The 17,827-nt window shown below is 47.5% G+C and overlaps 1 protein-coding gene across 6 annotated transcripts in view; it reads right to left on the minus strand.

Moving 5' to 3' along the window:
* Positions 1-5,523: 5,523 nt before the first annotated feature.
* The window catches only part of PDLIM1 (PDZ and LIM domain 1), a 43,005-nt gene continuing 30,701 nt past the window's right edge, over positions 5,524-17,827 (minus strand). Inside the window, exons 4-8 of one of the 6 annotated variants that reach the window (XM_057430115.1) lie at positions 16,782-16,840; positions 14,826-15,122; positions 10,834-10,988; positions 7,703-7,820; positions 5,524-6,062 (exon numbers count right to left, since the gene is read on the minus strand). In XM_057430115.1, the coding sequence (XP_057286098.1) occupies positions 5,876-6,062; positions 7,703-7,820; positions 10,834-10,988; positions 14,826-15,122; positions 16,782-16,840 (816 nt within the window). In that variant the 3' untranslated portion in view covers positions 5,524-5,875. Of the gene's footprint in view, positions 6,063-7,702; positions 7,821-8,496; positions 8,557-10,833; positions 10,989-14,825; positions 15,123-16,781; positions 16,844-17,076; positions 17,268-17,827 lie in introns of those variants that run through there. The other 5 variants (XM_057430114.1, XR_008975031.1, XM_057430118.1 and 2 more) reach the window with 5 other exon arrangements.

Raw genomic sequence — 17,827 nt, forward strand, 5'->3', positions numbered from 1 at the left:
AAAATAAAAGAAAAAAAAACAAAGAAAGAACACCCCCCAAACAAACAAAAAAAAACCCAAACAAAAAAAGGCAGCTTGAATTTTGCTGGTGCAGGCATTACTTCAGTATTGACTTGCTTGTCAGCTTGCACAGCTAAGGTTCTGTTTGAAGCATGTGGAGGGGAAAGTGCAGAGTATCTCTGGGGCTGTGTGGATGACCAGGGAAAGGAAGGCGTTGAGACTACAGTGGAGCAGAAATGATAGGTGAAGGATACTGCTTGTTTATGTTGCCTCAAGCAATGAGGCTTTCAGTGAAGATGTTTTTCCCAGTATCCAACCTAAACCTCTGGTGTAACTTGAGGCCATTTTCTCTTGTCCTATTGCATATTACTTGGGACATGAGACTGACACCCACCTCCCTCCATCCTCCTTTCATGTAGTTGGGAGCAATAAGCTCTCCCCTGAACCTCCTTTTTTCTCCAGGCTAAACAACCCCAGTTCCCTCAGTTGCTCCTTGTAAGACTTGGTTCTACACCTTTCACCAGCTTCATTGCTCTTTGAATGTGCGCCGACACCTCGATGTCTCTCATGTGGTGAGGGGCCCAAAACTGAACACAGTATTCAAGGCATCAAGTAGCCTTTAATCTTTGAGTTCTGATTTGTGAAAATGCCATCCAGGTATAATTAGAAGCTGCAGTCATGGAATTGCAGCTGGAGCTGTCACAGAATACTAGAGATGCCAAGGCACAGGTAAAATGCAATAAAATAAAATCCTACCTAATCCCATCAGACTTTGGAAACTAGCTTCCATTCACATTATGATCGTAATTACTCCCCATAGAGAGTAATCTGATGCATGATAGAGCAGGAGTAATTTTCTGTTAGTGAGAGATGTTTATCCTTGCCTCTATAAGGTAACAAATCTTGTCAATTAATGAGTAGGCTAGCTTTGACCTTTGCCTGTTGAAAGTCCAGTCGTGTTTCTAATATCTGAAGACAAGTTTCCAGGTTTTATGCTCAGTTACTTATTAGCCCAAGTAATGGGAAGTCCAACATGTGTTGTCTCCATGTGTTACTTGTATTTGCTGAACTACTTTGCTAGTTTCCTTTATGCCTCATTCTATGCTGGCAAAGACCTGCAAGATTTAAGAGTAGATAGAGCTACAATAGTATCTAAAAGAAATAATTGTAAAAGTTTTAATAGCAACTAACATAACTGCTTCCACATAGGCGTACTTAACTTCTGAAGACTGATTTACCCTGTTTAACCTGCAGAGCTACCTGATTGTCATCACCAGGCAATATCGTGGAAAATGAAAAAGTTTCTATCCCATAGCTAGGATTTAATACTTGCAGCCTTCCTGAATTTGCATAAACTGGCATTAATGCTAATGGTAGCATTAGTGAAATGTAGTCGCCATTCAGTAATGTGTGGAGCTCGATGTTCTGTAGAGACTTTGCAGAGCTGTGACTGCTTTTGTAGCCCACCTTCAAAAAGCAAAAGCAATGCATATTTTTTCGTGTTTTTTGCTTACTGCCATGGAGGAGCCTATCTCTCCATCCCCTGTTGTTTTTAGCTCCTGAAGCAAACACAGTGCCTTCTTTGTATGACCTTATATTTCGTATGCCTATAGTCAAGAGTAATGTTCACACTTGCTATCCAACTAAGCTTTGAAGGGGCAGTCCAGCACTTGCGTGCTTACTGCTGACAGGCAAACCTTGTGGCATGCTGCGAGGGGTGCTGGGATTTTGGAAAGCAGCCTTTCTGTAGCAGGGGAGATACGCAAGTAAATGCGGTAATGATAATGTGAGGATGCTGGAGGCTCTGTAGGGACGTGACTGGTGCTAACAGTTTTTAATTGTTCTGGGTGAAATAGTGTCCCCTTGATTGTCCGAGGGGAAAAAATATTTCCAAAGCTGCAAGACACATTCTTGAAGCATAGATTTGTCCTGGTAATGGAAGCAGTTCTTCTGTCTCATGCTGCATCCAGATACACTCAGCTGTTGTTCCTCTTGCTGGGATGTTTGCAGATGTTTGAGTTGAGACCAAATTCATGGACAAAAAGATGGGTCTCAGCTCGCTTGTGTGTTAATGCTGTGTGTCTGTTTGCAAGTTGTTTTTCTCCTCTTCGGGGTTTTGTTTGTGGTTTTTTTTGTTTGGTTGGTTGGTTTTTGTTTGGGTTTTTGTTGTTGTTGATTGTTTTTTTTTGTTATAACTGGTTAGCAGCTCATATTCTTGGCCAGGGAGGGTCAGGGAGAGGCTGCTAGTGCTTTTTCCAAGTGGTGACAAGAAAATGCATGGTAAACTTATCTCACGTTAGAATATATTAAGTGGCATTTCACCAGTGCTCAAGTGCTCTTTGTGCTTACCATCATTTGAGTATTTTTACTTTCTGCCTAGCAAAAGATGATGATTTTTCAGCTGCCAAGACCTATGCGTTGCCATTAACAAATGAAACTTCAATGTCCAAGCTGGAGCAACTTGCCTTGTTGCTCAGGGCTGTTTTGGTGGGGGCAGTGGTGGTCGTGGTGTAGGGTGTGAGGAAGAGACCCATATGAGACCTCTGTCTTGATGCTGTTAGTTCAGCAGCTTTTAACCCTTTCCTGTCGTATTTCCTTGAGGCTAGCTCTGTCAAGTCACTGCCAGCAGCAGGTCTGACTGTGTAAACACTTGAAAAATAGTGATCTCTGTTGGCTCAGGGAGGAGATGTGCTGCTCTGGCCCATGTGAGCCCTCTTCTCCAGCGTGCCATGGCCCACGGCTCCTGCTGTGCTCACAGCTTTCCATGCTGCAGCTGAGCTTGGCACCTTGTGCTCTGGGGGGTGCTCCTGCCAGCCAACAGGGCGGAGCAGCACAGGACCCTGTCTGCTGCAGAAGAACGGGAGATGTGGCAGGGAGAGGCCACAACTGGAAACACAAGTAGTCTGGTCCATGTTAAAAGTTACAGATTGTGCTTTCTGCTGTGCTGTACACCTATGTGAGACAATCCCTCCTTGGCAGGCTGCTAGCTCACTTACAGACTGCCTGATATACTTCAGATAGGAACCTTTTATGCATTTCTTACATTGTTGTTACATTCTTCAGCAGGGACCTCAGTGTGGTTGCAGATGTAACCCTATTTAAACCTATTTTGTTGTTGACAAACAACAATTCCTCTGTTAAACTCCAGAGGAATTTGGAAAGTGAGACTACAGTGAACACAGCAGTTGCCAAGTATTTTGTCGTGCATCATAAAAAATGAATACATTCCTTTTCTCAGCAAGCTACAGCAGAAAGCTATCAAAGTCCTCCCTAAGTAATGAATGTGAATTGCCCTGGGTAGCCTGTTCCCATAGCGATAAATTGGATCAGTTCTGGTATCTGCAGAGAAAACTCCACCTCCAGAGCTACCCCGCAAGCTGTTTGTAGTTCCCGGCTCCTGCGTCATGTCCCGCACAATCGGCGTTTTCCCAGTGGTGCTGCCAGCCTTCGCCCCAGGAGCTCAGCCGCGCGATAAACGCACATGGCGCTGGACAAAGCCGGGCTTTTGTCTTTGCTGGAGTGGGGAGGGCAGGGGAAACGCCTGGCACGGTTCAGGCTCTCCAGCCCTGACCCCCGATGCAAGAGCAAGCTCGTGAGGATATCTGGAACGAGCCCTGTTTTGCTGACAGGCGTTTGTACAGTAGGAAAACAGTCAGTGGCTTTGCAGGCGCTGGCGGACTCAGCCCACGCGCTGGCATTGGGATGCAGCACTCCGGATGGCCCCAGCAGCCAGCGCTTTCCTCCTGCCGTATGTGGTGTGCAGCCAGGAGCCCGCAGCTTGCTGAGAAAGTGGGCAGCAAGGAGCATGCCGTGCTGAGAGCAGCCGTGCTCCCACGCCATGGCAGGGCAGGAGCACCCATCTGAGATGCAGCCAGAGCAATTTGTTCCTGCAGGTTTACTCACTCCTTCAGCCCTGCGGGTCTGTGTTCTCCGTCGCTGCACTGGCTTTTTGTCCAGGCCAGCCTGCCTGCACCTGCCAGGACTGGAGCATGGAGTGCCTTTCCCTGGGGAAATGCGCTGCAAATGGGAGATAATTAGCCCCCATTGGCAGCAGTGAGGGGAGATGTCACCCCAGCAGGCCAAAACCCACTCACCTTGAAAATTAAAGCTGCTTGTGTAGTGGCTGGAGTTTGTGCAGGTGTGTGCAGGCATCTGCTGGTGGCATGGAGAAGCCAGGCTTTTCCCAGGGATGAGGAGGACAAGGAGTTTGCTGTTTGAGCCATGCCATCCTTGCTTGCTTGCCACTGCTTACAGAAGGAGTTGGGGGGGATGAGCTAAATTGAGCTGGATTGGTGAAATTAGTTCCCTCCCAACTTGTCAAAAAGATGTAAAGTTGAGCTGGACCATAGGAGGCTTATAACCTTGGTAATGGGTCAGCTTTACCTCAGCAGATTATTGTTTTGGGGTTTGTGGTTTGGGTTTAGTGGTTTTGATTGGGTTTTGGGTGAGATTTTTTGCAAGTAGCTGTGCTGCGGTGTGATTCATTGTGAAGGAGAAGAAACACAGGCTGCAGCAGTAACAGATTGCTGAACACAGCTAGAACTTTCCAAGCTGTTGCAGATGCACCCATTAACCCAGGGGTTGAGGTGGCCCTGTGCCTGCAAAAGAGGTTCTGTATGCAGCTACAAACCCTTCTGTTTTCAACCTCTGGCAGTCTGTTTTAAAGCAAAGATGACACTACATCTTAGAAACCATTTATTTTTACACCAGAAGAACAGCCAGTGTCTTGTTCAGAGGTGTGAGCCTGGAAAGAACTTCACTGCACAGATTTTTGCTATACATGGGTGGAGCACTGCTGCTCAGGCACCATCAGCCCTTCATCCAGCACACATGGGGCATGTGCCCCCTGCCCACATCAGTCCTGTGGCATCTCTAGCAGCTGCATGTCTGGCAGCACAGCAATGCCTCTGGCAGCCACATGGGCCCTTGCACAGGGGACTGTCCCAGCCCTGGCCACAGGTCTGCCCTGGTTTGGACAAGAGATGTGGGTCTCCAGCCTGTACCCAGCCCTGAGCCTGTGGTATGGGGCTGGGGAGCCTGCAGAGGACGGTCAGGGTCAGCTGGAACAGGGGACAGAGACCATGGCCACTCAAATCTTCCCCTCTTTGAGGCAGGAGTCCCCAGCTTCCAGCAAGCATCAAGTGGATGTTTTTTCACAGAGCTCAGTTTGTGACCATGGGGAATAGAGGGGCAGCTGGGTGATGCAGTATGGGAATCACAGGACCCATCATCATGAAGCAGTGCTGGATGTGGAAGGAAGCAGGTTCCAGTTGCCTTGCACCAGGGACAGGCCACCAGTGCCAGCTATGGTCTGTGGCTTGGCTGTGCCCACTGGGCCTTTGCTGGGTGCCAGCAGGCAGCTGCTAACAGCAGCTGGGCAGCATGTGAGAGCAGTCTGACTCAACCTTGTAATCTCCCCATGCTACTCTCTATAAACACAGCCATGCACTGAGTACCCTTCTGCTGCCCACGGAACCCCAGTCCAGTGCACAAGAATACCAGGAGAAAGCAGAGCCATCTGCCTTGTAGATTCACCCCGTTTATTGAATGCAAACAAAAGGCAAATAACTGAGACACAAGAGAGTGGTAATGTGACTTTGGCCTCTGATTTTCCTGTGTGATTGACAGTGCAAAGGAGGGGAAAAAAAATATAATTCTGTGTATTAGGAAAAAGCCAAGAGGAAACAAAAAGAATGTTGAACAATTAGTGACATCTCATGTGAACAAATGGAGGATTAATAATGGCAAGGAAATTCAAAGCCATGCCTAGCATTCCTTATTGCAAACAAGATTCGGCAGGCAGGCAGGGATGATGCTTTTCAAGGAAAAGCAGCAGGGGATAAACCATCCACACTGGCTTTGTGAGCAGTGCAGTTTACTTTGGGAAGACGGTGACCACCTCGTAGCCCTCTGGAGGAATCACCCGCTCCCGTGCGTGCTTCTCGCAATAGATTTGGTCTTCCACGAAGAAGTGTCCTTTCTGCTTGAGGTTGGTGCCGCAGTCACTGCACACATAGCACTCGGGGTGTCGCTGCTTGTCCCGGATCTTCACAAACACCCCTCTGGGGAAGGAACCAGTACCCCTCAGCACCAGGTACCCCCAGGTACCCCCCACTGCCTCCTTCTTCCCCAGCTACCTCCCACCCAGCCCAGACCCACACCAGTGCTGAGGGCAGACAATTTTCTCCTGCTCCTGAGAAGTCAAAGGATTGACTTCTGAGAAGTCATAGGACACGCCCTACCTCCTGCCAAGCAGATGTTAACAACACTTTTAGAGCCCAACACATGCTGGCATGCGACTTCTCTGGAAAGTGTTCCCTATCACTGGCCTGCCTAAGCTTCACAGGGACCCTATTGTGTAGCGGCAAGAATCACTGTGATGGCATCTTTTAGCTGATAGCTGGAGACAGCACAACAGCTTTCAAATGCCCAGAATCAAATGGCAGGCATCAAGGTGACCATCTCGGGGAGCAAAATCCAGGTCCAAACCAAGTGGATTGCAAAAGAAATACAGAAATGACTGCCTGCCACCAACCTAGGGGGATGAAGGCCGTCGCTGCCCTTTTGCCAGTGACCAGTGTGCCAGGTTTGTGTGGGAGAGGCACAGACCAGATCCTTGTTCTGATCTCAGACACTGATGCTCAGGCGCCACAGTGAATGGATCCAGCCAAATGTGGGCCAGCTCTGGAAAATTTCACAGCTTAACCCAGCAGATGATGAAGAAAACACAACAATTTGCCAGGAGTATAATTTTGTTCCAGCAGCCACCTATATTTTCTGTAATTCATTAAGTTTTTATTGCTATTTATAGCTTTGTGCTTTCTCTCATCTACCCAGCTGTTAGAATAATTGTAGGGTTTGTCTCTGATTCATATTTTACAGGGTATGGATTGCCTCTAATGACTCTGTCAGTCCCTGGTGCTCCAGGCAATCACAGTGTAGAGAGCCTCAGCAACTAGCTGATAGCTTGTGGTGGGCAGCACGGAAGAAAGCTGAATTCTTCCATGACAGTGCAGGTGGACTGCCAATACTTGACTGCTGGAGTCAGCTGTTAAGCTAAGGGGGTTGTAGGAAAGAATCCGTGGTTGAGAAACTGAACATCAAACTGACTGCATGGGTTGGGTCCCTCCCGTTGTCACACTTATGGTGCAGCAGCTCTGTATCAAACCCATGCCCCTGGTGTTCTGGCAGTTAGACATACCCACATAGAGACAACTAAAATTATGTCTGGGTAAATACAGTAGAGGTGTGCTACAGTTAAGCAGGGAGAACACAGCTCACTTGGTCCACACGGCCTCTGACCACCAATGCACCTCTGACCACTCCATGGCAGGGGGTGCCAAGACATTAAAAGCATTGAATACACAAGCCCTGAATGAATAGCACATTTTGTTTCTGGGTGTTTCCTGCCTGAAAGGTAGGAAGCAAAATACTGCAGCAACAACTGTATCAAAAGTTTTTCTCATAGGGACTGTTTTGGTTTCCACTGATAGATACTAATCTGTAGAGGGAAACCCAACTCCTGTCTCACTACAGAGAACTGCAAAGTTGGTGCTATCAAAGCTGGTGAGAATAATTGTGTCTTGAGCCAGTTCCTGGACGCTCTGGATGTGAGCAGGTGACGTGTTTTGGGTGCAGCACCTCAGCCCCTCGCACAGGCATGTTACGCTTGGCCTGAAACCCCAGGGACAGGCTTACTTACACAATGCCAGATCCACACTTTTCACACATGGGCAGCTTCTGGGCATTCCCAATCGATGAGGCCACCTTTGTGGTGGGGGCTTTGACGCTCCTAAATCCAGATGGTTTGGTGGGGTCTCCTGGGGGGTGGAAGTAGAGTGCTTCAGAGCGTGTGAGATGCGTGGTTCTAGGCTATCCCTCCCAAGCAGATGTTTTTCTAGGGAGGTGTGAGGTTCTTTAATGCCAGCTCTGAGGCTGGGATTCATGCATGGAAAGCAGGCAGGGATTTAGGGACGTGTGGGAAGGAGGGAGAGAAAGGGCACAGCTGAGCCTGCCCCTGGAAATTTGAGGGCCTGAGATTGTGGGCAGTCAGATGAGAGTTTCTTTTCCTCTTAACAGCCCATCAGACCTCAGCCGATGTGTCTCACATGCACAGATGCACAAAGCAAAGCGAAGCCTCTACCCCTGCCCCAGCCTTGGCAGCACCAGAGACTGCCTGCCATGTCCCAGTCACACATACAGTGTCAAGCTAATTGCCAGATTTGGGCTCAGCAAGAGGAGGTGAGCGTCCTGGCAGACTGGGGAGGGCTGTCAGAAGTCCTTTTCCAGTCTGCTCTCTGGCATACGGTAGGGCTGACTCTCCCGAGACTCCTGGAAGATTTGGTTAACAAACTCCTTGTTCTTGCAGGGCCCTGGGACACTGGGGATAACCTCGTGCCCTCCTGCTGCTGCATAGCATGCTCCAGGTGTCTCCCTAGTGCAGCTTCTCTGGAGCAGGGATGTCCTGCAGGTCCTTTGCAGGAGACATCTGCTGACCTGAATTCCTACAACGGCAGTGGATCCTAGATGCAGGATACAAAGCAAGCCTTTAAATATCTGCAGTGAAAAAGGAGCCTCTTACAAAATGACACCATTGATGTGACTAGTCTTAGCTACATGACTTTTGCAAGCGGTTCAACATGGTGTTTCACCCAAAACAGAGGGGATCAACAGGCACCTCAGGCTAAGAAGGACATTGATAAAACTCTTCTGACTAAAAACCAAAAGCACACTGCAGTGGATGTTCCTGGTGTAAGGGAAGGAAATATCCTCCAGAGGCATATGCTGTTGACCAGCAAGGTTATGGACATGTCACAGCCCAGGGCAGCGTCACTGACAGGGGAGCTGAAGGAAAAAGGAATGAACTGCCCTGTCACCACTGCTCATCCATGGAGCAGATGATGCTGACATGCTTTGCCTCTGTGGCAGCCTTCAGCTCAGAGGTTTGCACTCAGTTCAATGAAGAGATGCTGGTCCAGAGGTGCAAGTTCCCTACAGCTTATGTACCCTCCGAACACAGAACAAAGCACCTGGTCTCCAGCAGTTACTGCAAGTGGCCCTTCCCGGGAAGGAAACAGCAGCAACCACATTTGCAGGCTCTTCCCTATCTATCACCTCTGCTCACTCCCTGTGCCTCAAACTTTGCTCATATCAGCATGATTTTAAATCTTTCTAAAGGGATCAACTTAATCAAATGCCCACAGGAAACATAACGTGTTTCCACCCTGTGAAACACCCTCCCCCTACTAGTACAGGGTCAGGTCTAAACATGGAAACACAGACCAGCCATGGTACCTCCACACACCAGTGCCCACACAGATCCCCTGTGTAGGGAGCTAGGTTCTCAGCTGGTGTAAGTCAGCATAGCCGACAGAGCAATGCCTGGAGGAACTTGTCCCAGCTGGGGAGACAGCTCCCTGCTGCTACTCACAAGCCATCACCTGAGGACAGGCTGGGAGAAGCAGCCAACCAATGTGACACTTATCACCAATGTGCTGGTTATCACAGCAGACATGATCTGACTCAGCAGCAGGGGTGTTTGAGCCTGGCAGGCAGGAGCACCATCTCCTCAAGGACTGACATTCCTTTGGGGCTGTGTAACCTCCTGGCCCTCCTCTGCATGGGTGATTATCAGCTCACAGTGGAGTGATGCCAAAGCCCATCCTGGCCTGTGATCTGGCAGGCAAACCTTGTGCCAGAGAATCCCAGTAATTCTGCAAATCTTCGAAGAAAGATAAAGCAGAGAAGGCTTTGCTTCGTATCTTCTTCAGCACTACTAAGCATGGGGGAGAACCTTGGCTGCGCAAGAAGTCGCAGCTACTCAAGTCCTTTCCACACAGGAGCTGAACCCTGAGGGCAAGTTGCAAACCCAGTGTTTAAAAGATGCTTTCAGGCAGGTATTTTAACAGCATATAAAAGACTCCAAGATCCTGGTTTATTTCTTCCTATTGTTTCCTTATTTCCTTCATTTTTCTCTTTCCGTACAGATCCCTCAGACCTACCAGGTCTGAGGCTGATCTGTTTCCCTTTGTGGTGAGCATCTCAGCACCAGGCTTTTGTTGGATGAAATTGAACATACCACTGCCAAGCTAGTAACAAAAGACAAAAGTCTCAACTGGTCTAAGGAAAAAAAAAAGTCATTCTTGGAATTCCTTTCCTATTTACTTGTTTATTTTAGTTTATTTAAGGGGAAAAGTGAGTACAATTTGGCCCTCATCTAAGTTAACTGGCTTTTTTTATCTTAAGCTCTATAGCCCTGAACTGCAGAAGTCCAGATGTCAGATCAAGAATGCCAAGCAGACTGAAATTTTAGAGTTTAAAAGCTATAGGAACTGCTTGCTGTAACTCAACTTCCATATTTTTACAGAACCTTTTTTCTTATATAAAAGGATGGCTATCAGAAGCATTAAGATTCACTAAAGATCACTATCTTGAGGTACCTTTCAAAATCTTGAATCCAAGATGGTCTTTAATCAGTGAATATTATCTTAAAGGAGCAAAACTTTACAAAACATGGACAAATTTTTGCAATTTTGTAACTTCCTTCTTGATAACTAAATGTTGTAGGGGGTTATTTCTTAAGCACTTGCTCAAAGAGTGAGCAGTAATATAGGCCTGTAGACGCTGACACTAATCAACAAGAGAACATTTAGGAGTTAAGTTTATGAGAGGGTCTGCAGGTTTCTGCAGAAACCGTTGACGTGTGCTACCTTGAACAATCAACAGCTAAAAAAGGAAAACAAAGTTTTAGATATTACTCTTAAACATCATATGCACCCAAGGAATGGCAAAGAGAAAAGCACACTCAGATTAGGTGTGCAGTTAAGTGCTCACCTTTTTCTTCTGACTCCAAGATTTCTTGCAGCACAAGGAAAGAAGCAGACTGTCTGGGTGGCTCATTTGATTCTTGATTCTCCTGGAGCATCTTGTAAACCTCGGATTCTCTGTCGATGACAATACTTCCTGGGGGCTGGTTATGCTGATCTAAACTGAGAAAGGAACAGGGAATAAGCTTGTTAAAAAGCTGAAAACTACAGCCAGTGCCTCTAGCAAAATTTTCACAATGCGTCATGTGACTGAAGAACAAACGTGCAAAATAAGTGTGCAACAGGATGCCATAAAATACAGAGGTGCTGGATGTGCTCGCACAAGACTCGCAGCCCAGGTGAGATTGGCACCCTGGGCTATCCACATATACCACTGTGATAAGGTTCACACTGACTGCCCCCAGCCAGTCCCCAGGTGTTCTCTGTGCTTCACAATAAACTATTTACTCCAGAAACTAAAACTTTCTCAGGAAATCACCACTCTGTTAACAGGAAAATAAAGAATTTGTGCTGTGATGGGATCCTGCATGGTAGCTGTGCCATCTATGCATGTTCCTTGCATGCATGAACTAATACCTTAGACTAATACCTTGCACCACTGTGAATCTCAAACTAAGTAAAGTTTATTCCATTAAAAAGAAATTTTTAATCTTTGCACGTACACTATGAATGGGTCCTAAAGGCTCCCTTCACAAAGTAACAGCTGTACAATCTAACGATAAGATTCCCTAATTGGCAACAATTTAATTTGGTTTTCAAGTGAGTGTTGCTATTTCCATTTCATAGGAGAAGACTGAGCCACAGGCCATTTACAGCATTTAATCAAGGTTAACAAGCAAGTGAAGGCAGAGGAGATTTCTGTGTGCTAACACTAAGCCCTCCTTTCAGCTGCCACTCAGTTCATGAGGGACCTGCACCCTCAGCCTAGAGCCTGAAGTGCTTCAGTGTCAGCTTTTCACAATGCAGGGTGGTTGAAAGGGTGGTCATTATGCCAGTGGAAGGGTCACTGGGGGGGGGGGGGGGGGGGGAAGAGGCACGGAGGCACTACCTAGGATGTTCTCCACATCCAGTGGGTGCAGGATAAACTACAGGCTTAAAACTGCAGGAGGATGTTCAGAATATTCCTTGCTGCCTTCTAATGGGTAGATTCTGAAATGCTGGAGGAGATTGCTTATGGAGAAGTGAGCAACCTCCATACTAAAGGTTTAAAAAGAGTCTGGACAAATATCCCATGGGAATTATTTAAATTGATGGTTTAAATCAAGTAACTGCTGGGCTAGGGGATGGACATGGGAGGTTCCTGCCTGCTTTGTATTCTATGACTGGAGTAAAAACATCTCTAGAAAAATGAGACAAGTCTCCTCTGACAGCTCAATTACATAATGCAGCCTTATAAATGTAAATGGTCTATTAGGTTTCACTGTTCCTGCACCCTGTGATTGCCTGAGAAGTACATAAACATTCTAAAGTTAAGACTAAATTGCAGAGGGAAATCTTTTTTTGAGGAGGCAACTGCATACTTCCCATGCCAATGTGCAATAGAGTCATCTGAGAGTTACTCTACATAATAAATCTTCAAGCATCAGAGCTAAAATCATCGCACGTGTTATAAAACACTATTTCCATAAAAAGAATTTCATAAAATGTTTCCATCTTTAGTAATTTTCAGTGGAGCAAGAAGCACATTAGGCTTGCAAGCAGTTGAACCCTTGATGCCTGAATGTCATTTACTGAAGCCTCTCACCCAAAATAAAATAATGACGTGCTTTCTATTACACAGAAAATGTCCTAGGTCCTTCATCCAAAACGAATCCATGCTCCACATTAGGTTCATCTTATGTAAACCCATATACTCCCCCCACTCTATAGACCCATGAAAACATTAGGCAAGAAACCTTTCACTGCAGTTCACATACTAAGAATGTTTCATTAACATGCATTCAAAAAGCAAAAGCTACATCACCTTCAAGAGCACTAAAGTCAAACAAAGCCATCACATTTCAACCACGTGTTGTGACAGTGTGCAAAAGATGTAGATCATCTCTCCCTGGTACACACCCTATAAGTAAATTTGCCTCTACAAGACTTCCAAAAGACTATAAAAACCCCCAAATCCTAGAATTTGTATGAGCAGAGTGAAATAGCTCAATTTGTCAGGGCAGAAAGCTATGCTGCTTAAAGAAAATAAAATATAAAAAAAACAAAACAACAAAAGCACACGCATCTTTTGAATGGGCACAGGCACACGAGTTGTGCCTGCAGGATAGCAAGTCTCTGTATGTTTGCTGATTTATGGCACCTCCTGTTACACAGGTACTTTATCTGCAGCAGTCACCAGCAACTGGTCTCATTTACCATGCACCAAAGTTCCCCAACTCCAAAACTTTGTAGGGGACAACTCCAACATGCTTTACTGGATTTTGGACTCACAAAACCATTACTGGATCTCACTGCTTCTGCCATGGGCAACTTGCAACACTGATTGAGTAACACTGCATTGCTGAGCTTTTAAAATTGGCAAGAAGATGGCAATAAAACCCATAAAGCCACAGTCTAGCACAGCGTCTTCAGAAAAGCACAGCTTATTCTTTACTACTGGCATTCTATGATTTTCTGTTAGCACATTTTGTAAAGTTTACAAGGATCTCAGAGCTGGGCTCCAAAGTACTTGGAGCACTCGCTTTTGCAATGAAACAACTGCTGATGCCTGGGGCTCCTTTTGTGAGTGTTATCAGCTGTCTGGACCGGCACAGCCAGCCAGCAGACTGTTACTGGAATGCTCTGGCTTCTGGTTTACCAACTAAAAGCCAAAGCAAGTAACTGGCCTGAGTAACGAGGCAGGAGTAAATCCACAGCCTCCCATTATCTCTTGGCTGCTGGCACACGGCAAAAGCTTGGCTGTGTGGGTCCATGGGTGAGGACACCAACTTTTCTTCTTCAAAGCACGTGGTGCTTAGCCCAGGAGGGTACTGTGAGCAGCAGAAGAGCTACGAGATCTGTCTGTGCCCTTTCACTCTGTCCCTTGTAAGCCATAGGACTGATCACCTTCCTGAACCACATGTTACACAGCTGCAAGCTGCTTGGTTACAGAGTGGGATAACTCTGCTGATGGTTCACATCTGAAACAATTCAGCCTTGGTTGGAGCCCTCCTGTGAGATGCCTAAATGTACTTTCTGCTTCGCCCTTCTCAGTACCGAAGTCCTCCCTGTAAAACCCTGTGGGCTGTCATTTAGAGAGATAGGCCAGCTGGTTCCCAACTGCCACAAAGCAAAACACCTAAAAGCACCCTGGCCTTGTGATGCTGAGGCTCTTGCACATCCTGCAGAAATCAGACCATGTTGAGCATCCTCCACTCCTATGGGCAAAGAGGCAGTTGCAAGAGCAGCAACCTGTGCAGACAAGTGGGCAGGGGTGGGAACACAGACTGGGTCCTCCATGTGTCCACTGCCTGCCCAGGCTGAACCAAACTCATGAGTGTTACCAACATAAGATGGAGCCTATGGGGACCTGCTTCAGCCTGAAATGAAACACACCCAGCGCACGCACATGGCCTTGCCCGCAGCCGGTGGAACAAAAGCACAAGGACACGTGGCAACACCTTCCAGTCACAAACAACAAGCATCTCAGCGCAGGAGAAACACCAGCTTTCAGGATAAAGCACTCTCCTGCCCCCCAGCAAGGCCATCTGTTACAGGTGGCTCCTCCAGAAAAGCCACCAGCTGCTGTCAAGGGTGTTCCGCATGGGTGCACAGGGGGCAATGGACACAGTGACAGGCTGAAATCATGTTTGGTGCTCCCCGCAATGCTGGACACAGACACAATGCAGAGGAAGTCCCTGTGAAGAGTCATGCACTAGTGTCAGGAAGGTGAAATGTAGACACTGTTTCCTTGTGACCAGCAACACCGTGAGCCACAGACACGGACGAGGTACTCGTGGACACTAAGATGCAGATGAAGGGATGCACTGAAGCCCACTGCAGAGGCAGTGGGTATGTTACCTGGGGAAATCAGGGCTAACAGAAGAGATCTGCCCCTTCAGGGAATCCATGATGTTGCTCTGTGAATAGAGCTGCAGGGGAGAATTGAACTGCATGTGTAGCACTTTGAGTCCCGGCACCTCCACTTCCACAGGGCTCTTGGGGCAGATCTGAGCCGTGCGCTTCAGCTGCTCAGGCCCCACTCGGACTTGGCTGGGGATGGAGGAGGTGCTGTGCCTCCGCTCGGAGGTCTGCACCTGCAGAGGGTTATAGATGGAGGCGACAGGAGCCTGCATCGGGCTCATTGGCAAAGGGCAGCTAAGGCCCCACACGTTCATGTGTGCAGATTGAGTTGTGTTTGTTTGGGGGTCGTTTGGGTTTTACGTTGTAGAATTGAGGGAAAAGTGCAACGGAGGAAGAAAGGAAAGAAGGAAGATATTAATAGACTAAACCTAATACTCTAAGCAGTACAAGCAGTTGCAGAATAGTGTCTGAGGGGCACACCACTGAATACATGACTTTACACTAAATGCTTCTGGCTAATGCTGTGGCTCTGGTCTCACGCCCCAGGTGTGCCCACACAAAAACTTAAAATGTAGTCACTCTACTGATGAGCAAAGGGGCTGTAAAGGTAATGAAGACATGGCAGCAGGGATTTTAATATGAACTAGCACTCATGGTCCCACTGCCCAGCCAAGGAGTGCCACCTTCACTGCTACCCTTCCCAAACCTAGCCTGGGCATCCTATTGAGGGCCCATCTCACCTCCAACCCCAAAACAGGTGTGCTCAGCAGTGAGGCTTCCCCCTCCTCTCCCCACCTGCTTTGCAACACCAGTTGCAAATCCAGTGGATTTGCTGGTGTTTCTGTCTTTATTGCCTTGCATTTACATCATACAGGATGGAGCATGGACCAGGTCCCCATGTTGCATCACCAAGTGCAGTGGCAGGATCAGGCTGTTGGGTTCAGGTAGGCTGTGTGTCTACTGGGTGCAGCATGGGGGTGCAGATAAAATGCCAGGTAAACCCAGAGCAAGGTGGGCCATGTACAAATAACTCAGAAAACAGAAGGGTAGGAATTTAAAGACAGCTGCAAGGCTGTGTGAAGGGAGAACCTACACATCCTTTGCTTGTGCCAAATGGTCCCATCAGGTTAATGCAAAGTCAGATTTCTCTTGTTCTTGCTCTGCCTTTGCTCAGCCCCTGAATGAGGCTGCTGAGCTCTACCAGAAGCAAATGAGGAACAAACATCTGGCACCTTGTTTGCCAGCTGCAGCACTGGAACTGCCTAGAAGGGACCCGGCTGCAGATGGGGCTGCCAGTGTGAGAAGCCGGTTTCAGTCAGGGGCAAGTTTTTAGGCTTGTGTTAAAACACAATCTCAGGTCTTTGTGCCCTACAAAAGCAGAGGCTGAAGTTACTTTTGGCTCCCCATTCACAAGTCAGAAATTTAACTGAGTATCACGTAAAGCATTGGTCTTGCAGCTTTTGTTGTAAAAGTGGCCAAAGTTTTCCTGGCAGTTGGTACAGCTATAGACTTTGGGCAGTTAAGCAACTTGACCAACACAGCCAGAAAGATTTCAGACAGCTCCTGCTTTATTGCTTCCAATGAAAAAAGAGGAATGCTGGACTTTTGGAATAATGTCTCTGGCGAACTCAGACACAACCACAAAAATCAGCAGGCCCTTTTAAGGTTGGGAACTTTTCCAGTCCCATATATGAAATTGCTCACACAGGTATCAATGTTTCAGCTATCAATGTTTCAACTATTTTTTAAAACTCCTGTGAAAAACAAGGTTCAGTAATAAGAAACAGAAAGATCCAAACTTAGGCAGAGTCTGACTATGAATCCCAGAAGGGGGACATGTGTGCTTCCTGCATTAGCTAGTACCCCTCCTGCATTAGCTAGTACCCCTCCTGCCCAGCATTACCCACAAAGCCAGCACAAAACTCTAAGTGCTCGTAACAAGCTGTCAGGCACCTGGTCAGACCAGCAGGCTGGCATGTCATGCTGAATGCACGTGGAAACTGCGTCGGTCTCTGCTAAACAAAGAAACACAACAGCATTAATTTCATTTCTGGATCTCTTGAAAAGTTCCCTGCTCCTCCAAGCCCTGCCCTGGGAACCACATGCATACTCATGTGTCTGCTCCTTCCCCTGACCTGAAAAAAAGCTCTTCTGGGTTAACAGACTGGTGTCCTCACAGTGAACTCACATCTCCTGGAGCCTTTCCCTGGGGGCTTGGGCAGCGATGGGAGGCAAGGAAGATACTTACGGCTTGGTAGATTCTAGGGCCCCTGGTGATGTCTTTGACTCCACAGCAGTGTTGAAGGTCTGGATGTTCTCTGAGGAGTAGAGACCTGCTGGGCTGTTGTACTGAGCAGTGATCACCCTGGGGGCAGAAGCTGTGGCAGCAGTGAAGGGCACTGCACTCCGGTTGTGTGCACTTCCTATTTGTCTTACTTCCTGCATGCAAAGGAGTAGAGGCAAAAATCAGAGGTGCTCAAGCATGCAGGTGGGATGTGACAGGGCAGCCTGAAGCAAGCAGCCACTGCAGTGGTGGCCTTTATGTGTGGTGTCAGCTGAGGAGTACACAACCATAACCATCAAATCAGGCAAGTATCCTCCAAAAGTCACAAGGGCCTCAGCCCCACCCTGGATGGCTTCAGGCTGATTTTCAGGACATTTCAGAGTTGACATGCTGGCAACATAAGAGCCCAGAAACATCGCCAGAGCTATTAGTTCAAGGTGCCACATACCTGGGACCTCCTGCAAACCTATGGCAAACCACAGGACCTACCTTCTCATGCAAGACTTAAGCATTCCTTGCAATTCCTGAAAGCAGGGCTTTCTACGGAAAAAAGATGAGCAGCAGAAAGAGGCAGACTCTTCAATGACATCTGAAAGCTTGGTTTTACTTACACAAGGGCAACCCAGAAAGAAGGGGTTTGTTATTACTATACGTGGTCTGGAGTGTGTCTGCTCCTTCAGCTAAGACTGGGGTTCACAGCTGTCTCTGATGAACA

The sequence above is a fragment of the Pezoporus wallicus genome, unplaced genomic scaffold, assembly GCF_028554395.1.
Source record: "Pezoporus wallicus isolate ANWC-B61680 ecotype Strahan unplaced genomic scaffold, APGP_CSIRO_Pwel_v1 contig_5261, whole genome shotgun sequence".
Lineage (NCBI taxonomy): Eukaryota > Metazoa > Chordata > Aves > Psittaciformes > Psittacidae > Pezoporus > Pezoporus wallicus.